General features: G+C 49.3%; 1 protein-coding gene and 1 long non-coding RNA gene across 4 annotated transcripts; both read left to right on the top strand.

The window, feature by feature from the left end:
* Positions 1 to 7,761: 7,761 nt before the first annotated feature.
* LOC136534708 (uncharacterized) lies at positions 7,762 to 10,168 on the top strand. 3 transcript variants are annotated; one of them, XR_010778790.1, is made up of 4 exons: positions 7,762 to 7,961; positions 8,105 to 8,711; positions 9,862 to 9,967; positions 10,054 to 10,168. It is a non-coding gene; the product is annotated as an uncharacterized lncRNA (long non-coding RNA). The 3 variants fall into 3 exon arrangements; XR_010778789.1 differs by adding an exon at positions 9,680 to 9,771 and having other exon boundaries at positions 7,762 to 8,711; XR_010778788.1 differs by having other exon boundaries at positions 7,762 to 8,711.
* A 1,131-nt stretch (positions 10,169 to 11,299) lies between these two features.
* On the top strand, positions 11,300 to 14,916 carry LOC136534706 (uncharacterized). The gene has a single exon (XM_066527087.1). It carries the CDS (start codon positions 13,727 to 13,729, stop codon positions 14,477 to 14,479), a length of 753 nt encoding a protein of 250 aa, XP_066383184.1. The 5' UTR covers positions 11,300 to 13,726; the 3' UTR covers positions 14,480 to 14,916.
* Positions 14,917 to 25,655: the final 10,739 nt, after the last annotated feature.

Here is a 25,655-nt window from a genome sequence, read left to right as displayed (position 1 = left end):
GGACCCTACCTCCAGCGTTTGGTCGCTGAACGACCCAGCGTCCGATCGTTTGACTGACGCTAGCATCTCTGCTGTTACAACTGACCGGACACGCTGGTTACACTAGGACCAGCGTCCGGTCACCTTGTGACCAGCGAGACTAACTCCTTTTCATCTCTAACTTCTTCACCATTGCTCAAATGTGCCAACCACCAAGTGTATCACCTTGTGCACATGTGTTAGCATATTTCACAAACATTTTCAAGGGTGTTAGCATTTCACTAGATCCTAAATACATATGCAATAAGTTAGAGCATCTAGTGGCACTTTGATAACCGCATTCCGATACGAGTTTCACCCCTCTTAATAGTACGACTATCAAACCTAAATGTGATCATACTCTCTAAGTGTCTTGACCACCAAAAACAAAATAGCTCCTATGGTTTATACCTTTGCCTTGAGCTTTTTATTTTTCTCTTTCTTCTTTCCAAGTCCAAGCACTTGATCAATGTCATGGCATCATCATCATTTGCTTCACCACTTGGAATGTGCTACCTATCTCATGATCACTTGATAAACTAGGTTAGCACTTAGGGTTTCATCAATTCACCAAAACCAAACTAGAGCTTTCACCACCTACGCAGATAACGGCTCAGGTTGCGCCGTCTTCGCCTATGACGTCACGGCCGCACCCGGTCGCGCTACGTCCACCACAGACGCCTCGGGTGCGTCCTCCTCCATCCGCACCATCGCAGAGGCGGCCACCTACGTGGATGGTGGCTCTAGCTGCGCCGTTTCCCCTTGTGACGTCATGGCCACCTGTGCAGATGACGGCTACGGCTACGCCGTTTTGGCCTATGACATTGCGGCCACACCCAGCCGCACCACATTTGCCACGGTGAAAGGTCTTAATGGCTAGAGGGGTGAATAGCCTATTAAAAGTTTCTACAACAACACTTAACAAACCGGTTAGACAATTATGAGGCGAAGCAAGTGTTGCGCTAGCCTACTAAAAATGCAAGCCACCTACCACAATTCTAGTTTCTATAGTTTCTATCCACACAATGGTTATGTCACTATACTAAGTTAGTGTGCTCTCAAAGACTAACTAAAGAGCCACACTAACCAAACTAACAAGCTCTCACAAGCTTGATAACTAGTTTACGGTAATGTAAAGAGAGAGAGTAAGATGGTTATACCACCGTGTCGAGGAATGAACCAATCAATCACAAGAATCAATATCAATGAAGACCAATCACCTCAGAATTAAATGATAACACAATGATTTTTTACCGAGATTCACTTGCTTGCCGGCAAGCTAGTTCTTGTTGTGGCGATTCACTCACTTGGCGGTTCACACACTAATTGGCATCACACGCCAAATCCTCAATAGGGTGCCGCACAACCAACACAAGATGAGGATCACACAAGCCACGGGTAATTCACTAGAGTACCTTTTGGCTCTCCGCTGGGAAAAGGTCATGAACCCCTCACAATCACCACGATCGGAGCTGGAGATAATCACCAACCTTTGCTTGATGATGCTCACTGCTCCAAGTCGTCTAGGTGGTGGCAACCACCAAGAGTAACAAGTGAATTCCACAGCAAAACATGAACGCCAAGTGCCTCTAGATGCAAACACTCAAGCAATGCACTTGGATTCACTCCCAATCTCACAAAGATATTGAATCTATGATGGAGATGAGTGGGAGGGCTTTGGCTAAGCTCACAATGTTGCTATGTTAATGCAAATGGCCAAGAGAGTGAGCTAGAGCCGGCCATGGGGCTTAAATAGGAGCCCCCACGAAATAGAGCCATTGTACTCCTGCACTAGGCACAACACAAGGTGACCAGACACGCTGGTCAGATCGACCTGACATAGGACCCTAGCGTCCGGTCATCCGATGCTTGCCATGTGTCATCGGCTTCAAATGCTGATCGCCCGATCTCAACGGTCATCAGTACATTTAAGCAGTGACTGGACGCACTGCTCAAAGTGACCGGACGCACCAACACCAGCGTCTGGTCGTTTCTAGTAAGGTACCAGAAGCGAAAAATCACGACCGGACATGTCCGGTCATGACCGACCGGACTCACCCAGCGTCCGGTCACTCAACGTCTCCCCTGTGCGCTGCATATGATCATCATACGTCATACTAACCGGACTCAGGCCCTAAGTGTCTGGTCATTTCTCGCGCCAGCATCCGGTCATGAGACCAAAATCACACGCTCACTGCTGCCGCTGACCGGACGTGCTGGTCCTACCGAGACCAGCATCTGGTCACTTACAGTGACCTTCGTTCACCTGGGTTTAGCCACCGGATACGTCTGTTACGCTTTGTAAAATCCTGTCTTTTCTGTATAGTGCACCGACAGACACTCCAACGGTGAAGCTTCTTACCCTTGCTCAAATGTGCCAACCACCAAGTGTATCACCTTATGCACATGTGTGTTAGCATATTTTCACAAACATTTTCAAGGGTGTTAGCACACCACTAGATCCTAGATGCATATGCAATGAGTTAGAGCATCTAGTGGCACTTTGATAATCGCATTTCGATATGAGTTTCACCCCTCTTAATAGTACAGCTATCAAACCTAAATGTGATCAGACTCACTAAGTGTCTTGATCACCAAAACAAAATGGCTCTTACCATTTATACCTTTGCCTTGAGCCTTTTGTTTTTCTCTTTCATCTTTTCAAGTCTAAGCACTTGATCATCACCATGGCATCACCATCATCATGTCATGATCTTCATTTGCTTCATCACTTGGAATGTGCTACCTATCTCATGATCAATTGATAAACTAGGTTAGCACTTAGGGTTTCATCAATTCACTAAAACCAAACTAGAGCTTTCAAGCCCAACCCCATTGGCAGCTCGATGAAGCCCGTGTCTGACCGCATTGCTGGATGTCCCAGGATCAGGAATGCGGTGTTAGACTCCTCCATTGCCTCCTTGATGCATCATATGACCTCGCTGTGGTAGAGCGGCCCCTGGGTGCACACCGTCCCGTCGAGCTACGCACCGGGCGACATCAGCGGCGCCACCCTCCTTGCGTGATACGCCTCGATGACACCGGCCCCACGAAGGCCGTGGCTCTTTAGGAACGCAATGGCGTCAAGGATACCATGCATCCTCTTCTTTTCCTTCTCGGGAGGTCCCCACGACCACACCTACAGCGCCTCTTCGATGAGGCATTCGATGAAGTCTGGCAAGGGGGCGTCGGCAACGTTCTTCACGTAGAACCACTACGCATACCACCCCTTGTTGGACCTTTACAGCTGGCAGGGCATGTACTCGATGGACCGCTGCCTCTAGAGGTGGATGCCCACGCATCTCATCGACACCGATAGGTCCCTAGCTCTATCCCTCTTCTTGAGTAGGGAGACAGAGAAGAAGTACCTCCACAACTCAAAGTGAGGCTCGATCCCCAGATATCCCTCGCACAGCGCGATGAAGGCCATGATGTGCTGGATCCCATCGGGATTCAGATGCTGCAACTCGATCTGGTAATGGTGCAACAACCCCTAGAAGAACGTGTGGGGAGGAATCGCGAGTCCACGCTCATGGAAGGGCGCGAAGGACACGATGTAGCCGTCAGGTGGTGTCGGCACCACCTCACAACCGGGCACGAGACACTCCACCATGTCGGTCCTCCAACGGCGAAGGCCACGCTTGACAAGGCCCTCCATGCGCGCGTGGGTGACATCGGAGCGATACCACGACTCCATAGGAAGCAAGGGCAGAGGAACAAAAGCTTCATTGACGGCGGAAGGGCAAGTGCGGAGGAACAAGGATTTTGCTAGCGGCGCAAAAACGAGGGCAAGAAATCTAAAGCGTTGGTGGCAGAGAAGCGGAGAAGGTGAGGCTACGGTTAGGCGTACCAAAAGGCGACAGGAAAGGCCACTATTTATAAGAGAACGTGGAGCGAGGGGTGAACCGCCTGCCTATATTAACGCGCCTGCCCTACGTCACATCACCTCTCCAAGAATCGTGCACACGCCACCCCCAGCCGCTCCTCGAAGGGCGCGCTGGACAACGGTTCACGCTCTCGATGGGCTAGAAACCGCCGTAGGTGAGAAGGGATACGGAGCTAAAAACGCTCCCATGGGCCATTAAGGCCCAGGAGTTCGAAGGTTGGCCCACCGATGGGTTCACAACTACTCTAGGAGTCCTTTAGAGTGAGGGGTGGTAAGGGATGGGCCTGCTCGCAGTCGGTACCTAGGCGCATGAGCGCCACAGGCATCTCGGCCCACATTCGGGTCTTGGCCGAAGCACAGTCCATGGTTTTTCTTCGAAGAAAGGCAACAAGCCCTTGGGACCGGTCAAACGGACCCAAGAACTATATGGATTGGTCGCCAGGAATCTAGAGTCGGTCACCAGCTAACCCATGCTAGACCCCCATGAATGGAAAGTCGGGGCCCCACTCGAACTAGCCCGTTAACAGCTCACCGAGCACCATGATTCGTTCATCGAAGAAAATATGGCACGGCTTAGCCCCTTCGTTTTATTGAAAAAAACGCTTGAGGAGAGACGACCACAAGACGAGCTGACCCCTCGACTGGATCCTTGCTACGCGTGGGGCTCGGGGGAAGTTGGACTCGCAAGGAGACCGAATACGTGATCTCATGACAATGGCAGATCGATCGGATCCTAGGAAGGGATCGGAATTAAGAGAGATATTTTTCGACCCCTCGAATCCCATAGCTGCATGCTCCCAAAGAGTCCAAACGCGATGGAAAGGAATCGCGACCCTATCAAGACAGCCCGCAGCCCGCAAAGGGAGATCAGGACCCTCAAAATCCTTCTGTCTGAAAAAGCCTTCGAAGGAGTATCTTACTCCTCCGCAGGCTCGGGGGCTACTACTGGGTATCAGTATTATGGATACCTACAAGAAAGCTGATGGCCGCGAACGCTAACTCGTCCGGATGGTCAAGAGCGTATTTTGGTCTTGCTCGACCCCGAAGGCGCGGGCTCCATGTCGCCGACCCTGAGGGCGCGGGCTCCGTCTCGCCCAATCCTGAGGGCACAGGCTCCGTCTCGCCAGACCCCTTGAGCGTGGGCTCCATCTCGCCCCTATCCCGAGGGCGCAGGCTCCGTCTCGCCAGACCCCTCGGGTGCGTGCTCCGTCTCGCCCGACCTCGAGGGCGTAGGCTCCCTCTTGCCCGATCCCGAGGGCATAGGCTCCGTCTCACCAGACTCCTCGAGCGCGGGCTCCGTCTCGCCCTATCCCAAGGGCGCAGGCTTCGTCTCGCCAAACCCCTCGGGCACGGGCTCCGTCTCGCCCGACTCCAAGGGCGTAGGCTCTGTCTCGCCAGACCCCTCGAGCGCGGTCTTCGCCTTGCCAAGCCCTGAGGGCGTGGGCTCCGTGTTGCCCGACCCCTCGGGCGCGGATTTTGCCTCGCCCAACGGGGGTCCATACCGCCTCCAACCACTACAGGTCTAAGAGTTCGAACCCATGGTCAAACTTCTGACACTAGAAAGGGAGTAGGCGTGTCTTGACGTAACCCGCGGCCACGACAGGCCATACCTGAGGACTCACGTCGCCAACGGTGTTGGGCGTGTGGCGCTATGCTACCTAATCCTCGTACGACTTTCGACGGGAGTATCTGCTAACCATGTCGCCCTCCAGGACGGAATATAGCACCACGATCGGCTAACGACACCCGCGTATAGCTCCAGTGATGAACAGGGTCACGACGTGGAGCCATCCTAGTCATTATTTACAGGACTGGCAGGACCCGCGTAAAGGAGATGAAGGGCGCCGCGACCCCGGAGTCCTTCCTCTTTGCTTTTCTCTATCTCTCTCGTGTAACCCGCGCCTTCCCCTTCATCTATAAAAGGAGAAGCAAGACGCCCCACGAAGGGCACGACTCAACGAGCTTAACGAGGCTCAACTCCGTTCGACTTTTTCACAAGAGACTTGGGACATGCTCCCTCTCTTGTCCGTTTGTAACCACTACTACAAACTAGTGCCGGTAACACGAGCAACAATAGACTGGACGTAGGGACATTTTGCCCGAACCAGTATAAATTCTTGTGTTCTCCGAGCACACCATCCGGACCAGACGCGCAAATCACAAATTTACTAGTCGGTGATTAGAAACACCGACAGTCGCACCCGCCCCGCCTGCTACGCCTATCACGCATGCTGCTAAGTCTGCCCCGCATGCACGTTTGTCCCCGCATGCAACTGTTGTGCCTACACACCCGTCCCCGCATGCTGGTGTGCCTACGCATACAGTTGCGCGCCTCGTGCCTACTGATGCGCATGCAGGTAGGGACCACCCATGCCTACTTCACTTATTGCGCACATGGAGACTGCCTCCGCATGCTTCCGCTTCCTGCGCCTGCTAATGTTACAACATGAAATACTTCTGCAATAAACGTCTAAAATAGGTGAACGTATGCAGATAAAACATTTTGAATAAACGTTTACAATGCAGCGGCGAAGACACGTTGTGCCTCGTGGGTGCAGATGCACCACTATTTTTTTTTCACCTTATAGCACATAAGATTCGGCCCTATTGCACTACCCAAAGCCCAATAAGCTACACCACAGCACCTCCCCACAGCCCAGTAAGCAGCACGAGCAGTCCAGTCAGCCGATCAACGAAGCTTAGCAGAAAGGCCAATCGACGAATTGTGTCTCGACTCCGTGCCGCTCCGCTTCCATCGATCAGAGTTCCCGACACAGCGACCTTTCGTCTTTCGCAGTTGTCCGCTGTGCTCTCGCCTCTTGTAGTCTGGCTTCCCTCTCAGCTCTCGCTCTTTCGCTCACCGGTCACCTACAGGCTAAGCTGCAGGCTGCCTGGTGCCCTGGTCACACAGCCGCACGGCCGGCAGGCTGGGTTGCCGATTCTAATAGATGCAGGCTGGAGGCAATTCAGTGATTAGCCTTGATAGGGTCAACAGCCAACAGGAATCAAGGATTTAAGGTAAATATTAGACGCTCCGTGCTTCTTTTTTCCTTTCTGAATTAATCTGAATTACAGTTTAGGCTATTTGGGTTGCAGTGCATATTTATGTTCCTTTGTTATGTGTTATTTGCAGGTTATTACTTGATGTTACGGTATTTTAAAAGGAAAACACCAGAGCCTGATGATGCAAATAATTCTCGGAATTCTTGTTTGGATGATATCAATTGGGACGAGGAGATTAAATATGATCCAGGATTAAGGAAACAAATTAATGATTACCATACTAATCTCAGAGAGAGCATGAGAAGGAAGTACTTGGAGAATAGGCCCTGCCAACCTCGTACACTTGATTTTCCTGTGACATATATTGGAGGAGTTCCAAGAAGATTAGTTCCAAAATGGTTTGAAGAGTTTGATTGGCTTGAATATAGTGAGTCCATGTTTTTTTTTTTATTTAGAGATAAGAAGGATGCCGGTTATGATGCATTTGTTAAAAATAGTTGGAACACTTTTCATGAAAGCCTAAGAATTCATGTAGGAGATGTCGGTGGCGCACACTATATCGCAACGAAGAAGTGTGATGATCTGTTACGAAAAAATCAGCATATTGAGGTTGCTTTTCATAGTGTGAGCGAATCAAGTAAGAAGAATTATCTTACTAGTCTGAATGGGTGGAGACTAAAAAAACATGAGTGATATCCATTAGTTTATCTTCTCTATCTCTACTATACGAAGAAGGAAGTGTCTGTCTCAGTCTGCCGAGGCAGTTAGTTTTCGTCCGACTCGTGCGGTTTTCGTCTGCCTTACTGCGTATGCCCGTCCACGCACGTCGTCCACCTACGATCCACGACCTTCTACCCACGGTAGTTTTTATCGACGTGGCTCCGTGACCGTGCCTTTGTCTGCCGCCTCCCACCATGGTTAGCCTTCTCCGTTGCCCCCGCACTGATCATCGCAGATTCGTGCCCACGCTCGCCTCCAACCCAAGGCCGCCATCGCCCCAATCCTCGGCTGCCTCCAACTCCAACACGGCGCCGCCGCCTGCGATTTGCCCAAGGTGAGACGACCTCTTTCCCCCCGACGAACGGTGTGGATCAAGCCTCCGGCCCTACCAGAACCGAGGCAGATGCAGAGTGGCAAAGTGTTGTAACATCTAACATGGCGACTGGGCTGACCCGGCGTGATCTCCTTGTGACCCAGCGAGGCAGCGACATCCATCTCGTCCGATCCTTGTACCTGGAACCGGCAACAAATCATTCTCGCCGGATGCATGGACTTGGACCTCCGCTGCCCTTGCTGGCCTCTCCCTGCCATGGATCTGCTACTCCTCTCTGTCTCCCTATGCTTAGCATGATGCGATTTGTTTTTGTTATGATATTCATTAAAGTAACAATCATGTGTTCTATGATTTCCTATTCTACTCCTTTCCCATTTTATTTTCCACTGACCACCAATGCGTGGCTTCCTGCTGAGATTTGACTAAAGATTGCGTCCTCTCCATCCCGATCGTCGTCTTCCACGCGCAAGTTGCGGCTGGAGGAGGAGCAAAAGGGCACCTGGGCTTCCTCGTCAGGACAGTCGCCCAGACAAGCTGCTGTCACGGCACACATCGTCCAAACGCCGGTCGTTCACATGCTCGAGAGCTGGAGGTGTGCGTCATGACCCCCCATCCCATCCTAACCGCGGTGGCGATGGAGTCAGCTGTCAGCCTCTGCTGCCTGCATCGCCCTATGAGGAGTTCCTTCACGAATCGCTGCACTGCACTTCGTTGGCCCCGTACGATCGTATGGACGTGCTCCTGCTGTAGGTTAGTAGGTACCTCCCCAATCCTCTCTCCCTCCTCTGTGGCTCTGTCTAATGTTTGAAAGGATTGGGATAGATTATGACTAATCTTTAGTACGTATTACTCTATTCGGTTGACTGTCATGAACAATTATATGGAATTGGCCATTCGGGCATATCTGTACAAGGCGATGTCAACATGATCGAGTCAGCTAAAGTAAAGCTTTTCTTTAATTCTAACCAAATTTACTCATTCTGAGTATATTTCATATTATTTTATTATCTTTTAACTTTGTAGTTGTTTGCTTAATTGCCGAAGATAGTTTGTGTTTGCAAACACGGAAGAAGTTTTAGTAATTCAGATATAACCACCTTCACTATCAACAACTGAACAAGGCCACAACCCAGTTTAGCAAATAATGATTATTCATGTCACACATAGATGTCCCCACTGTTACGCCTACAAAGTTAACTCTTTGTATTTATATAGTAGAAATTTATCGCTGTGTACGAAGAGGGGTTTTTTTTAAACGATTGCGTCTTTGTTCCTTCAGGATGCACAGAACCTGTGTCAAGAAAAAATCAAAATAGTGCTAGAGCTAGACATAGTTGATTTTGACCAATTTTTCATGCAAACTTCTCTTCTGTACATGTTCAGTGAATTGATAACTTCTGAATTTATCATTATATCAAATATCAACTAACTAGACCGTAAATGCTTAAGTGTGTTGAATGGTAATAATGCCATCTCATCTCAATGTTTTGAATAAATGGATTTGCTCCACGTCAAACGATAAAAAAGTTAATTTTGAGGACAACATATGTGTCGTCTATACGTCTTTATTTAAGACGAATATATGTCTTTATTTAATACGAATATACGCCTTGCAGAAGTATGATGTTATAACAAAAAAAAGACCATCTTAAAGTTCAATTGAGATTTTTTTTTTGTTGAGGTGATTCGTAATAGCATTATTGCAATAAATAACTCAGGTATACGTGAGTACTCTCCCGTTGTAAGGCACGGCCGCTCACCTAGTCAACTCATGAAGCTTCTACTAGTGTTGCCGGTTGCTACTGCTACAGTGAGAGGATTTTCTCCCGTACGAAGACTGTGAAGACAACTTTGTGCAATTGCATTGGTGATGAATTTATGAATAATTGCCTTATTTCAGTTATTTGCTACGTGGAGAAAGAAGAGACGATGAAAGTCACGAATATCGTTGTGGTTCGTCGCTTCATGAAAATGCAAGGACATAGATTTCAAGATGAAGATTAAAGGTAATTGATTATATTATTTTCATTTGTTCATTTTTTGGTTGAAAAAATGAAAGTTGAATCACAAGTCATTTGTTTTCTTTTTCTAGGCCGTCAAATTGTCGAAGATATTCAGGACTTGAAGTTAAACGATGTATTTTTTTCTATGTTGACGTTTTTTTATCATCCTAATGGTACTTATTTCGGTAAACCTCTTAATCATTTATTTGTAGTTGCACCACCATCTATTTTGCTCTAGCTTTGCCAAATAAAACATATGCAACATCCAAATAAAACATTTACAACATATGTCTAAAACTAATGAAAATTTTGAAACATATACTTGCAACATACATGTATAGCCATTGCAACATATGCAACATTCAGACGAAACACATACAACATCCTGATGAAACACATGCAACTAAATGCGTGAAACATACAGAGCTCAATGCCATAGAGTATGCGGGCCCTGCACTCCTCTCTCTGTCAGTCCTTCTCTCTGGTCATAGCCCATGCATAGGCCCCCACGCGCCGCATGCACCCCACGCCGAGCGATGCCGCATGCGCTGCCCCGCGCCCCACACCGCACGAGCTCCCATGCGCTGCCCCACGTCGTATGCACCCCACGTTGAATCAGTGGCCGCACACGCGCTGCCCCGCAGAAAGGTCCGGTATGGGCCCGCCTGATTGCAACTGCGCGCACCTTTTTTTTTTCTTAGTCGTCACGTGCGGGGAGGACGCACTAAACCAAACATTACGGAAGAGAAAATCTGACTAGTTTGGAAGCCCATTTTTCCGAGGCGAACCGGGCCATTCCTTTGTTCTGGAAACCAAGGCTGAAAGTTTCCACGGGCCGCCTCTGCGGCAAGTTTGGAAGCCCACGGCGCGCGGTCTAGGCCCCGAGCAGCCCGTTTCCCCCGTGGAAATACGCCCGGCCTCATGACACCGGGCACGGGCAGCGCTCACCCACGAGTCGCCCATTCTCCAGCTACAGACTGCAGTGTTTCTATCCGGCGAGTCGCGAGGCCGCCGCCGCCGCCGCCGCCGCCACCCCCGGCAGCCACCCGATAGCCAGCACCGGAGCAACATCACCTGGCGGCCGGCGCATCCCTGCGGCCGGCGACTGACGGCGCATATCCCCGCGCCTGGGGGCGCATGCGCCCCCCGGGACAGGCCACTAATCTCGCAGCAACGCGGGCCTGCCCCAACTCGGTCACAGTTACTCCCCTTCGGCGTCCTTGATTCCGGTGCCCGCGTGCGCGTTCTCCTCCGCCTCCGGTAGTCGTGGTCCCTACGAGTAGCAAGATCCCAAGGTGAGCCCCAACTGGCCAACCCTAGCACCTATCTGGTCATGCCGTCATGGACATAACCAACAACTTGTTGCACATTTACTGTAATTGAACTTCTTTTTCTTTATATTGCCGTATCTGCAGCCTGCAGGAAAATTTACATGAGATTAACAATGGTTCATTTAACCTCTGTGTTCACTGCCATTTAACCTGCGTGTTCATTGTCATTTAAACCTGTGTGTTCATTCAGTTATACTGTTCGACTACTTCTACATGTGAGAGATACAGTTGCAGAAACATCCCTTTTCAGCAGCCGCTAGTGATCCTGCAGCTGCGAGGGGGAGGTGTCTACCATTTATGTGTTCAGAAGCATACTGTGGATTACTTGTTTCCATGAACATAAATAGTTTCCTATTGCGTTCCGTGTCAAACTGTAATATGAGCAGAGAAGTGAGCATGTTGATGTGATTAGAAGATTATATCTCAGATTGTTTAACCCGATGTTTGATAGTGAAATTAGTTTAGTTCAGATTACTTGCTTGAAAATAGACCTTTTAGATTGTTTAATCTAATGTTTGATAATTAAATTTGTTTAATCCAACTCAGAGTAGTTGCTTGTAGCAAGAAAGCATAATATTCATGAATTGTAATGCACTTCACTGCCATCATAGTATGTTTTGATTATATCTAATCCTATCAAGTACTTGATAGTTAACACTATATCCATATATACTAGATAATGGACTCTTAGGAGGAGCATGTTAGTCGGTTCTTGTTGTAAGAGGAAGAAGAAGAAGATGAGCTGTTCTTTGTTCTTGTGATTCGATTTAGGTGAACGCAAAGCGTGTGTTAACGGATAATAAAGATTGACATTCCAAATTGAATCTGGGTACCACCTTATTGCACCTCTTTTGGCATTCTACCCATTCGCGCCGGCGTGGAAACACTGCCAAGCCCTAGATCCATATCCACCCGTCCTCTCCACCTTCCCTCGCCGCTGCCGCTGCCACGATGAGCATGGGTCCTGTTTGCAGCGTAGATCCATCTTGGCGTTGGATTTGATATTTTGATTGCTTCCCTTAGCTGGTAAGTAAACCCTAGGTTACTTGGGCGGGGTTTTGGTTTGGAGTTGTTCTTCCTTTCTGGGATGGATGGATGGATGGAGGTTGGGGTGCTCCATTCCGTCCACTTTACCATGGACTTCTCCACTGCCACAGACGGGGTTCTAATTTTCTGATTTTTTTTTATGAAGCTGCAGGTTTAGCTAACCCCAATGTTCCATATTAGTTCTGCTCTGCCATAATATTTGCAAATTTTGAGGGTTTAGCTAAATCTGCTCCGTATATGAAGCATAGCTGCATATGGCAATATGGGGGCATGTCTTTTCCTGTTTTGGAGGATTTGGAGCCTAGGGTAGCCAGTGGATTGGGCTTTTGCTCGGACCTGAATGTTATCTGAACCTGAACTACTGTGATTTTGTTTGATGTTATGTTGGGGCCTTTAGAAAATGCTTATTGAGTTATATATACTCCCTCCGTTTTTTTAAGTGTCGCATTTGGCTTTGGTGCACAGACCAAGTCTTCTCGTTTCTGTACTTCATCCGGTTATGCCCCTTCGTGCACAGCGCTATGCAATTACTCCTGCATGGCCCATGCAAGCCAAGCGCGCGCGCAGCACTCGCCAACGTCCCGCCTGGCACTTGTGCGTGGTAGCTCACCCGCAACATGCAAGCTAGCTCCTGCATGGCTGCATGCAGGTTTAACTGCGCCTGGAAGAATCGAGGCATTTTAACTCACGACACTAGGAACAAAACCACGAGACCAGAATACGACATCTATTACCGACATTTTCTTAAAAGCAAATGCGACACATAAAAAAACGGAGGGAGTATATAAATAATAAATATTCAGATGCTATTTGGATCTTCTGCTACAAGCTATATGCTGTTCTAGCATTTGTTAATATATGTCGATTTTTCTAGCATTTGTCAATTGGTGTCGCTTTTCAGAAGTTTATGGCCAATAGAAGGAAAAAGGCATATCTGTAGTTCAACTCGACTGATGGTTGAATACTTTCTTTATTTTTTGTCATCTCTGAGGCTGGGTTGCCCCTATCTAAAGAGTAGCTGTTTATGGAAATACTGGGATAGTGAGATTAGTGAATTGCAGGGTTAAGAAAACGTATTGTTTCCATTAGTTCATAATTCCCTTACAGCCTGTGTTAATTGTTGAGCACTTGAGCCTGAACATATATGTTTTGAATAGTAACTGGTATATGTGGTAACCCTATTGCATTAATATATTTTTTTTCTCGTGCTTGTGCATAATTTGTTTGGTATCCTGAATTAAGTTTTGCACTGTCTACTTTTTTGCAGGTTGTAGCTTAGCACACTGGTATATATTGAAGACCAGTGGTGGGTTGACTTAGAAGCACGGTTTAAACATCACTTTTGTGTCAACGTTTGTTCTGCAATAATATTCTTTACCATATCATGGGGTTTGAGACTGTACCACTCGTACCAGATCTTGTAGTGGATAAGAGTGAGGTTGAAACCTCGCAAGTTGTGGGCTGTGATTCAATAGTCATAGAAAGGGTGGAAACGAATCTGAGCAAGGAACCCTTTCTGCTAGTTCCCTTGGAAAATAAGGAAGAGAAAGAATCCCCTGGTATAATTTATTATCTTGAAAATAACAAGGTCGATGTTCCTGAGGCCATCTCTCCAAGGGGAGATATACTTGAATTGTCAATCTCAAGCAAGCCTACTGATGATAGTCTTTCATTGGGTTGTGAGACACCACGTGAAAGCATCTTTGATCCATTTGCTCCAGGGCCCGAGGAGGCGGCCTGTGCACCAAAGAAGAAAGTGGCTAGAGGTGCTGAAGTTCCACCTCGTAGGAAGCTAAATTTTGATTCAGGTGACTACCCAGTTAAAAGGTTAAGTTTTGATTCTAGTGATTCTGATGAGGAGGATCAATATCTCCAAGTGATTCACAAGATGATCCTGGATCTATTAATTGTAGATGGCCCTCTTGATGGACAAGAAGAAACTGGAAAGAATGTGACGGATTCAGGCCTACATGGAAGCTGCAAGACACCTGATTCGAAGCCTCTACTTACTGGCATTGCATCCACATGCCCAGGTGCACCTTTGAGACCATCTCTTAAAGCGTTAAAACTCAGCCCAGACATTTGTCGGAAGATTGACTTCGATGCAGTCAGTGACTCCGATAAAGAAAGTAATTGATGGCTCTGCCCGTCTTGATTGACAATGACAAGTAATGAACTGTGCATTTTGGGACTGAATGGTACATCGTGATGATCTGCCTCAGGAACAGCTTTAATCTGCCTATCTAACAATCTCATGTGTCAGTATCCTATGCCGTTGTGGTAGCTTAGCTAACCCTGAAGCTTTGGGGATTATTGCTGATGATAGATAAGTACTTAAGTAGCAAGCAGTTTAAGTTATACATGTAATCTATCTTTGATTTTCCTTTGTAACTGGCATTGTGCTAATTACCTCCTAGATTTATATAAGTAGGTCTGAGCTCTGACCATGCATTTTGTAAATTCTTCAGACGAGACTTGTTCGGTCTGATTAAAGTAATGCACTCAATGCAGTTTCTTAGCGGTTAAATGAGCTCTTTAGACGTGTACGTGCAGTAATAAATCTATCTCTGCCAATGTTTTGTGATTGTTTGATTAATCGTCCTTATCGGTACTTAGCATTTGATTAGGCCATCTGATTCGATCAGAGCGATTAGATTCGATCAGAGCGATTAGAAACCTGATCGTCCGATTAATTGTCGATTACTCGTCTGATTAGGTCTCTTTGCCGATCAGCACTAAATAGGCAGATGGGCTATTTCAGTTTACTGGGCTATATTTATTTAGGCCAAGCCCATTAGGGTTTCTCTTATATACCTCACCCCTACTCTTTCTCTTCTTAGTACTCCTAACTCCCGTTGTGTGTACTCCTAACTCCCGCTGTGCAGCTGAACTCCATCTCTTCCCTGCTGCGTGCATCTCACTTCCTCCTCCCTCCCTTCCGGTTCCAATTCAAGCAGCCCATCCGTGAATCTTCCCTGCTGCTTGCTGCTTCCTCCCTTCTGCTGCAGGGTCATCTATTCTCTTCCCCACCTGTAGGCTACAGGTCCAGGGAGCACGAAGATGAGCTCCTCCTCTAAAGGTGAGTCATTAAATCGGTTTTGTTCTATCATTTCTGTCATCTCCTTTCCTCTGCACTATGCTCAAATCTTGATGCTTTGTTTCTTTGGCTCTTTGTTGAACTTACGTAGATGAAAATCGAAGGCGGCAGCTTGCAGTGGGATAATGAATGGGTGAATGAGAATTGTGAGGAATCGACTTGGACTGCTGTTGATGAAAGCTATTGGTGCATCTGAGAATCTACAGGGCCACAACTTGCCTAGGGCCGCTACTGCTCGTGCAGCAGCCTCTGTCAGCCAGATGTATACCAGGAAGCGTCCAAGGATTGCTGCAGCTGCTGCTCCAAAGAGCATTGATGATGAAGATGATGACCATGAAGCACAAGTTTAGCTAGATGCATCTAATGCTGAAGTAGGAATGGAGGTGGATGGAGACTCGGGTGGAGATGGAGGAGGAGGCTTCAATTTGGATGATGATTTGCTTATTTAGATTTAGATGGATGCTGAATGCTGATTGAATGGCAGCTAGTGTTATCTTAAAAACTCTGAATGTTGTTTGCAGTGTTTAATTATTTAGTTTGTAGTATGTACTCAGTACTCGTACTATATTAAGTAAGCTGTGGACTATGCTAGTTTTCTTAATTCCTACTTTTCTAGATCTGGATTGAGTATGTGCTGTTGTAATGCTGTCAGTCTGTCACACTATTCTTTTGCATCTACTTACTCAAGTTATCTATTATTTATGTAGAAAATCAGCAAACATATGGAGGTTGGGACAAGAATATGAAGTCAGATCTCATAGGTAAGTAACCAACCAACTAAAAATATGCTCGATGTTTACTATATAAATATATATTATATATATATCATATGATATATACTTATATAATCCTGCTATCAAGTGACAGCCCATCAGAAAACATTTGTCTGCCGCTTGCATCAAGTGTTTGTTTGTATGTTGCCGTTGCCTTTGCAACATCACTATCCCTCGTTGGAGTCTTAGGTAATTTCTTTGGGCCGTCGTGCTTGGATGTTCCTCCTGCCATTGCAACATTCTTTGGGCCGGGCACTCCAACACCATGTTAGTAATTTCTTTGGTCCATCACATGTCATTGGAGTGTTTCTCAAAAAAAAAAAAAATCACATGTCATTGGAGTTCGGAAGGATCCAAGTAGGTGTACTAGTAAGCCTCTCAGTTGTCATTCTGATTGATTGATTAGATTGTACTCCTCGGTCTTGCTTAGATCGTAAATTTTTGCAATTTGGATATTGTAACATGTTTCATTTGTATTTGATAAACTTTGTCCGATTATGGACTAACTAGGCTTAAAAGATTTGTCTCGTGATTTACAATCAAACTATGCAATTAGTTATTTTTTTACCTACATTTAATACTCCGTGCATGCGTTCAAAAATTAATGTGATAGAGAAAGCAAAAAAAAAAACTTGAAATTTAGAGGTGATCTAAACAAGGCCCTCGTATTATTGGTGCGCGCTTAGCAGTGCATTGTGTGGCTACTGGATAACCACCCCCGGGCGGCAGCTACTCGAACGACGAGGCTAGTAGATGATCATGCGAACCACGTCGGCGCACGCAGCCCGGCGCCCGACACCGAAGTTACTCGTGCGTCTCCGACACCGATAGGACTCGCCGCCGCCCAGGAAGGTAAACGAGTCCGCTTCGTACACCTGTCGTCCTCCGGTCCACGTGTTGGCCAACCAGCGGGCGTTGCACGCACCCTCAGGCCTCAGTCCGTGAGTCAGGGCGGTAACGATGCGCTGCCGCTGGAACTGGAAGCCGTCGACGAGAGCCACCGTACATCAGGCAGTCAGCCTGGTTCATTCGGCCCTTATTTAGTTCCACCTCAATTTTCAAAAAGTTGCTACAGTACCTATCACATCGAATATTTACGACCTGTGTATGGAGCATTAAATATAGACGAAAAGAAAAACTAATTACACAGTTTGGTGGGAAATTACGAGACAAACGTTTTGAGCCTAATTAGTCCATATTTGAACACTATTTGTCAAATAAAAACGAACATGCTACAGTAATCCCAAAATCCAAATTCGTACCACTAAACACAGCCTCAGTGTGGCTTACTGGAAGCGAGCGATTCACCTTGTTTTACCTGGGCTCGTAATGTGGAGCCTGTTCTGCACTGCCTCGAGTTGTGGGTCCCGTCGCTCCTGTCGTCAGACTCATCCGTGAAGGTAGAGGAGAAATGACCGCAGAGGGCTTTCAGGAATCTACAACGGTCAATTTCCGCCTTCGGGTTGATTCCGGCCTCCCAGGGGTTTGAAAATGTGACCGTACACCACTACACCGTACTGCCGAAGTGCCCTGCTACCGGTGGATATAGGGCTGTTTGGTTCACGTTTAGCCCTTGTTTAGCTCCAGGAATTTGGATTTTGGGCTACTGTAGCACGTTCGTTTTTATTTGGCAAATAGTGTTCAAACATGGACTAATTAGGCTTAAAACGTTCGTCTCGCAATTTCCCACCAAACTGTGCAATTAGTTTTTCTTTTCGTCTACATTTAATGCTCCATGCATGGACCGCAAACATTCGATATGACAGATACTGTAGCAACTTTTTGTAAGTTAAGGTGGAACTAAACAAGGACTTGGTGATAGCGGGGCTATTTGTCGGTGCTATCTGTGAGGGCTGTTTGGTTCACGTTTAGTCAAAAGAGTAGTTAATGATAACGGAGATATTTGTCGGTGCTATCTGTCACTATTTAGGCGCTGTTTAGATTCCAAAAACTATCACTCTAAAGTGTCACATCGAATCTTGCGGCACATGCATGAAGTACTAAATGTAGACGAAAAACAAAACTAATTGCACAGTTGGGTGAGAAATCGCGAGACGAAACTTTCAAACCTAATTAGTTCATAATTAGACACTAATTGCCAAATACAAACGAAAGTGCTACCGTAGCCAAAACCAAAAAATTTTGCCAACTAAACGCGCCCTTACCAGAAAACCACTATTCATTTGGTTTGTTGCGTGAATAGCTGAGCTAACTGATACTGTCGAAGGTGGATAAGGCACTACTCAAAAGAGTAGTAATAATAACAGAATTATTTGTCGGTGCTATCTGTTACTATTTAACAGAAAATATCTATTCATTTAGTTTGTTGCGTGAATAGCTGAACTAACCGATACTGTCGGGAGGTGGATGGTAACGACTTCGCATCTAGCCGTATCAATTCCCTTAGCTATTGATTACGCAAACTCAAGCACCAAACAATAAGCAATGCGATCTGCTATCACGAGGCCGTAAACGATCGTGGATTATTTACTACTATCACGAGGCCGTAAACGATCTGCTATCACCAGGAACAGTGTTTTTCTCTCACACCAAATCAGCCAGCAGTAAATAATCCACGATCGTTTACGGCCTCCCGAACACCGTATACCGTTACCGTGCAAAAAAAAAAAAAAACAAAAACAAAACAAACAAACAAAACGACATCATCATGTACTCTATCGTTAAAGCTACATGAAAGAAATGTGTAAACAACTTGTAAGCTTTGACAATGCACATAGTTTGGACGGGCCTCGATTGAATTGGACGAACAATTTCGAGCCAACCAAGTTGGATAGTACATGAATGATGAGCCAGTAACCACATTGATGCTCTACTGAGTACCATACCTGATAATCGATATCAGACTGTACTAATTACCATATCAGGGGTCATTTAAAGAACGTGGGCTGTTCATAAAATGACTTCATAAGATAGGAAGCAATAACACATATCCAAACACAGGAGTTCGTTCAAACAAAATCCAAAACATGTAAGCATGAAGAAAAGGAAAGGAAAGAAATATAAATAAATAATACCAAAAAAGTCTCCCAAAAATCCTCGGGAGAATTCCTTCGTTTTCATCAAAATTTACAAATTTACCTCACTGCCATCAAATAAATTTTGTGTTTCCTTAATTGCCATTTCCGTTAAGACCTATGAAGTTACAGTCGCTGACAGCTGGGCCCACCATTTACCTCCGTTACGTTCGCGTCATCCCCGTCCCTGTCGCCGTGCACTCGCCGCCGCAGCACGACGCGATGGCCAAGTCACCATCCCCGAGACCCTGAGGCCCCGGCAAGAGGCGAGCTGCAACACGCACAGGGCTGCACCGAACGCGTAGCAAAGCGAGCTACGAGCTCGCGCGCAGGGATGGCGGCGAGCGGGCACAGGTCCAGCGACGACTGGCTAGCGGCGGAGCCGGCTCACAGCGAGGCCGCGGCGGCGCGGGCAGACCTCGCGCGGGGAGCAGCACGAGCGGACCTCGCGTGCGCCAGCGAGTTGGGAGTTCGCGTGCGGGACACCAGCACCGGCGCATGGCGAGGCCACTTTGGTGCCGGAAGACCTCGCGCGGACAGCGGCGAGCGGCATGCGAAAACCGCGATGACCAGTGGTCCAGCACGCGGCACGAGCGAGGTTGCGGCGAAGCGAGCTAGGCGCTCCCTTGGGGGCAGCGACACGCTATCGTCCTGCCTCCTCCGGTCGGTAGGGCGACGATGCGGGGACGTCGGTATGGGGTCTATGCATCGGGTCACCAGGGCGATGCCACGGGGCGTTGACCGTCGAAGCGTCGAGGCGGACGTGCGGGTCACCGATCCGATTCGATCCGGCGTCGCTCTCTGCGTCGAGGCGTCGGACCTAGGCGGCGTCTGCGTCGGGGGTCGAGGGTCGGTCCTGGGCAGCTTCGGCATCAGGGGTCACGTCTTCCGCATCGGCCATCGGGGAATCTAGACGATATGGGAAGCAAAAGTTTCGCGCATGCATTGTTCTCTTTCAAATTCTAGACAGCGGCGCTGGCCAGCAGCAACAACGACCAAGCCTCGGCCACACATTAGCACGTGCACCTCGCTATGCTGGGCGGGCAGCCGCGGACTTGCAATGAATCAGAACCAATGCGTGCTAATGTAATTGTCGGGGACCTAATACCGGGGTACCCCAGAAGGTGGAACCAATAACCACCGAACATTAAAAACTTCTGGACGCATAAGAGCGTTGTTTCGTCCCTTGTTCGAATGATAGGAGTTTGGTTCTGTCTCGCCCAACGCCTTTTTGAGATAGCTCTGCCTCGCCCGAGGGCTCAGGGTTAGTCTTCGTCTCGCCCGACGCCTTTGGGGCGGGCTCGGTCTCGGCCGAGGGCTGAGGGATAGACTCCGACTCGCCCGACGCCTTTGGGTGGCTCTGCCTCGCCCGAGGGCTCAGGGCTAGTCTCCGTCTCGCCCGACGCCTTTAGGGCAGGCTCGGTCTCACCCGAGGGCTGAGGGATAGATTCCGCCTCGCCCGACCTCAGAGGGGCAGGGTCAGTCTCGCCCAGGAGATAGGGATTGGTCTCCGTTTCGCCCGACGGCAAGGAACGAGCCTCACCCTGCTCCATATCTAAAGACTGGATTCATCTTACCTGACCACTTCTCCCCATTCCCTCAAGATGATAGAGACAGGGCAAGACAAGACGTTCGGGTCAACCGTGGCTCCAAGAACCATACCCTGCGCCCTGGCAGGAAAAGTACTGCCAGGGGATGACGGGATGGGTGCTTTAGACCCTTCCAGGCGCTGCAGGGCCCGCAAGGTTGTACAGGTGCGTGCTCCTCGCCCTGTAGAGTTGTAGGCACCGACTTCAGCCCTGGGACATGGAACCCGATGAAGATATACGACAATCGCTACGCTCTAGAAGAAGATTTGCTATCTCCATGAACAATGGGTATTCCGTCACCACGCTATGGACCCGAGGGAGCGGCGCTCGCTTCCCGACCCGTCAGGACCGCCAAGTCAGAAGGCCTTGACCATGGTGTTACTCCGGACCCTGACCCCTCGTCCCTCCGACGAAGACTCACAGGAACCAGAAGGCGTGCGGAGTAAGGCTGGGAAAGGCCAATAAGTCAAAACCATTGTACTACAGCCCATACCCTGTGCAGGGCAGCATTCTGTAATTAACCTGACATTCTACAGAGACATCGACAGTGTTGTAGGCACTTATCTTCCTTAGCACTCATCAAAATGAAGGACCAGGCCGGGTAGACGTGAGCCACAAGATTAGATAAAGCCCTCATCCTTGTAAAGCCAGCTCCTTCATTTATAAAAGGGGATGCGCTTCTCCCATAAACGAGAGACCGAACAAGACCACGCACACATACACACAGTCAAGCTGCTACGAAGCTCTTGACCTCCTTTCAACCTTTCCATTAGAGACTTGGGACCAGTCCCTCTCTCGATCGTTTGTACCCCTTACTACAACCGTTCACGGTGCTAATAACACGAGCAGCAACAAACTGGACGTAGGGATATTCGGCCCGAACCAGTATAAATCTTGTGTCCTTTAGCGCACCATCTGAGCCTAACGCGCATTACTATAAATTTACTCACCGGTGCTTGTACGAAACACCGACAGTTGGCGTGCCAGGTAGGAGAGCTTGCGCATTCCAAATCAGGCCTCGGATGGCCACCCACGCAATCACCTTGGCCCTGGGCGCACACGTGTGTTTCGGTGACCTAGATTTCATCATCACACTAGGAGGAGAGCTGGCGCTGACTCACTCAGCCACCCCATCTCTCCCTTCCATCAACCTCAGCCGTCTTAGGCTTGAGGGCCCGCCGAGCAACTCCCTGGGAGTCCAGTCATCAAGGGAGGCCTTTCACAACGCCACCCTGTGTCTAGAAGGGTCCATACGGAGCGCCCCAATAGCGTTTCCGTTCGGTCTCCGCAACGCTGCGGCGACCGCTGGCCGCCTTCAGGCGCTACGTATGGTTCAGTCACCCACGGACATCGAGTTCGTGGGGGCGATTGAGCATGATATGGAGACCCTCTATGGGCTCCTCAATGAGGAGCCATGATCGTTCTCTAGCTCGGATTCCAGTAGGGGGAGCCACCACCCTTCTCGGGAATGCTTCATGACATAGACCCCCGAGTGTCACGTCGAAAGTGTCTCCGGGGAAGAGGTCACCCCCACAAACAACCCTGACGGTGGATCTGGGGAAGAGACGGCCGCCCCATCTCGCCTAAGGATGAAGCAGCTGAGGGCCCGCCAGCAAGAGATTGATGAGGCCGGGCAAGGGCTCGTCTAGGAGTACACAGACATCAATCGTGAGATTGAACGCTGCAAAAACGATGGACATGCGCGTGCCATGGCCCGCACCATACACCAAAGGATCCTCACCGATGATAAGGCCCTTCCTCACTTTGCCCGAGCCAGTCAGAACATCGCCGCAGCAACCGCCTTACTGCATGGCCTTCCAAAGGCCGTGACGACCGAGGATCGCCGCGCCCACCAAGAAATTCGCACGTTGCTCAAGCGGGCGGCGGCGCAGCAGGCGGAAAGTTCATTGTCCCGACGACGCAACCCTGACACTAGCCAGCGTGCGCCCTCAGTGCATCCCACCAAGGATGCGCTCATCCACCAAACACCGCTAGGCGGTAGGCAGCCCTCTGCCGTCCCAGTGCATCAACGCCTCGGTCGTGACCGCAACGTACGTAGCATCATCGACGCTCGGAGACGCACCCACGACGACGATGGAGAAGCAGCACACCGCGGCTACCATCCCCGATGTGGCGGATGCTATGACAGCAACGAGGACCAAAGCCCGAGCCCCGGCCTACCAGGCCCTCAGGCCTTTGGCCGACACATCCTCAACACTGCGTTCCCCCTAAGGTATCGACCGCCTACCAACATCCCTAAATATTCTAGCGAAACAAATCCCAGGCTTTGGCTCGAAGACTATCAGCTTGCATGTCAGGCCAGTGGTGCGAGTGATGACAATTTCATTATTCACAATCTCCCGCTGTTCTTGGCCGATTCGGCGCGAGCATGGCTAGAGCACCTACCGTCCAATGCTATTCAGAGTTGGGCGGATCTAATGGAGATCTTCGTGGGCAACTTCCAGGGCATGTATGAACACCCTGGAAACCCATGGGACCTCAAGAACTACCGCTAGAAGGCCGATGAAACCCTCCATGGGTACATCTGGCGCTTCTCTCGATAGTGCAACGAGCTCCCTAACGTCGCCGACGCCGACGTGATAGGAGCCTTTCTGTCTAGGACAACCTGCGAATCCCTGGTTCACAAGCTAGGACACAGTGGCCTGTGGACTACCAACGAACTCCTAAACATCGTCACCAGTCATGCCTCCGAAGAGGAGGCGGTCGGAGCCATCTTTGATCACTCTGACGGAAAGATGAGGCGGGATGAGGACGCCGGCGAAGGTGCCTCCAATCGTCCCACCAAAAGGAAAAATAAGAAGTAACGGCGCGACAACGCACTCGTAGCCGCTGCTGACCGCAAAGGTGGCCAGAAGCCCATGGAGGGCACTCTAAACCACTTCGAGAAAATGCTCGAGGGGCCATGCCCGAACCACGCCTTCCCGACCAAGCATCTATACAAGGAATGCAGCCTTATGCGCAAATACTTGGCTGAGGGCCTTAACAAGGGGGAGCAGGGGAAGGAACCTATTCCCACCACTGACGACACAGAGGAGAAGGACGATGCCTTCCCAATGCCAATCGGTGCCCTCATGATCTTCGGAGGATCAACGGCCTACGACACCAGGCCCCACCAGAAGGTCGCACGTCGCGAGGTCTATACCGCCGGACCGGCCACGCCAGCCTTCCTCCGGTGGTCAGAATCCGCCATAATCTTCGACCGGACCGACCATCCGGATGCCGTCCCACACCTGGGAAGGTACCTGCTTGTCGTCGATCTGATCGTCGATCCAAAGCGGCTCACCAAAGTACTAATGGATGGGGGCAGCGGCCTCAACATCATGTATGCCAAGACACTCAACGAGATGGGCATCGACCGAATGAACCTCTGTCCCATCTGAGCACCTTTCCATGGCGTCGTGCCTGGTAGGCAAGCCGTGCCACTGGGGCAGATCAACCTGCCCATCACTTTTGGGGATCAGTCCAATTACTGGACTGAGACCCTCACCTTCGATGTAGTGGGGTTCTCGGGGACTTTCCATGCCATCCTGGGACGACCATGCTACGCGAAGTTCATGGCCATTTCCAATTATACGTACCTAAAGCTGAAGATGCCGGGCCCCCACGGGGTCATCACCATTGGCACCTCCTTCCAGCGAGCTTACGAGTGCGAAGTCGAATGCTACGGACACGCATCCACAGTCATCGCCTCCAAAGAGCTCGCCACCCTCAGGGAGAAGGTCATTGAAGAGGCACCCGACACAAAGAAATCAACCGGGTCGTTCGAATCAGCAAAGGGCTCTAGGGAGGTCCTCTTGGATCCCAGCAGCTCCGAGGGCAGAAACGTCCGCATCGGGACCGCGCTCTCCTCCGAATAGAAAAGCGCGCTCGTCGGCTTCCTCCGCGACAACAAAGACATCTTTGCGTGGAAACCCTCGGATATGCCAAGCATCCCGAGGGAGGTCACCGAGCATACTCTCCAGATCCTCCCGGGCTCCAAGCTAGTGAAGCAACGCCTGCGCCGCTTTGATGAGGAGAAACGCAGGGCCATCGGCGAAGAGATAGCCAAACTGCTGGCCACAGGATTCATTAAGGAAGTATACCACCCAGAGTGGTTAGCAAATCCTGTTCTTGTGTGAAAAAAGAGCGGGAAATGGAGAGTGTGTGTCGATTATACCGGCCTCAACAAAGCGTGTCCAAAGGATCCGTTTCCTTTGCCACGAATAGACCAAATAGTCGATTCCACCTCGGGGTGCGAAACCCTCTGCTTCCTTGATGCATACTCTGGCTACCATCAAATCACGATGAAAGAGTTTGACCAGCTCACGACATCTTTTATCACCCCCTTCGGATCATTTTGCTACATTTCAATGTTGTTCGGTCTGAAGAATGCTGGGGCAACGTACCAGCGCTGTATGCTCAATTGCTTCGGAGACCTCATCGGGTGAACCATTGAGGCCTATGTCAATGACATCGTAGTCAAATCCAAACAAGCTAACCACCTTGTCGCCGACCTTGAACAAACCTTTACGAAACTCCGGGCAAACGGCATCAAACTCAATCTCGAAAAATGTGTTTTCGGGGTCCCAAGGGTCATGCTGCTCGGCTTCATCGTCTCCGAGCGTGGCATCGAAGCCAACCCAGAGAAAATATCAGCCATCACAAGGATGGGTCCGATCCAAAACATAAAGGGGGTTCAGCGGATCATAGGGTGCCTCACCGCCCTCAGCCGATTCATTTCGCGCCTCGGCGAACGAGGACTCCCCCTTTATCGACTCCTCAAGAAAGCTGACCGCTTCGAGTGGACAGCCGAGGCTCA

Source organism: Miscanthus floridulus, unplaced genomic scaffold (assembly GCF_019320115.1).
Source record: "Miscanthus floridulus cultivar M001 unplaced genomic scaffold, ASM1932011v1 os_2217_1_2, whole genome shotgun sequence".
In the NCBI taxonomy this organism is placed as follows: Eukaryota; Viridiplantae; Streptophyta; class Magnoliopsida; order Poales; family Poaceae; genus Miscanthus; species Miscanthus floridulus.
This window is presented reverse-complemented; position numbering and strand designations above follow the sequence as displayed.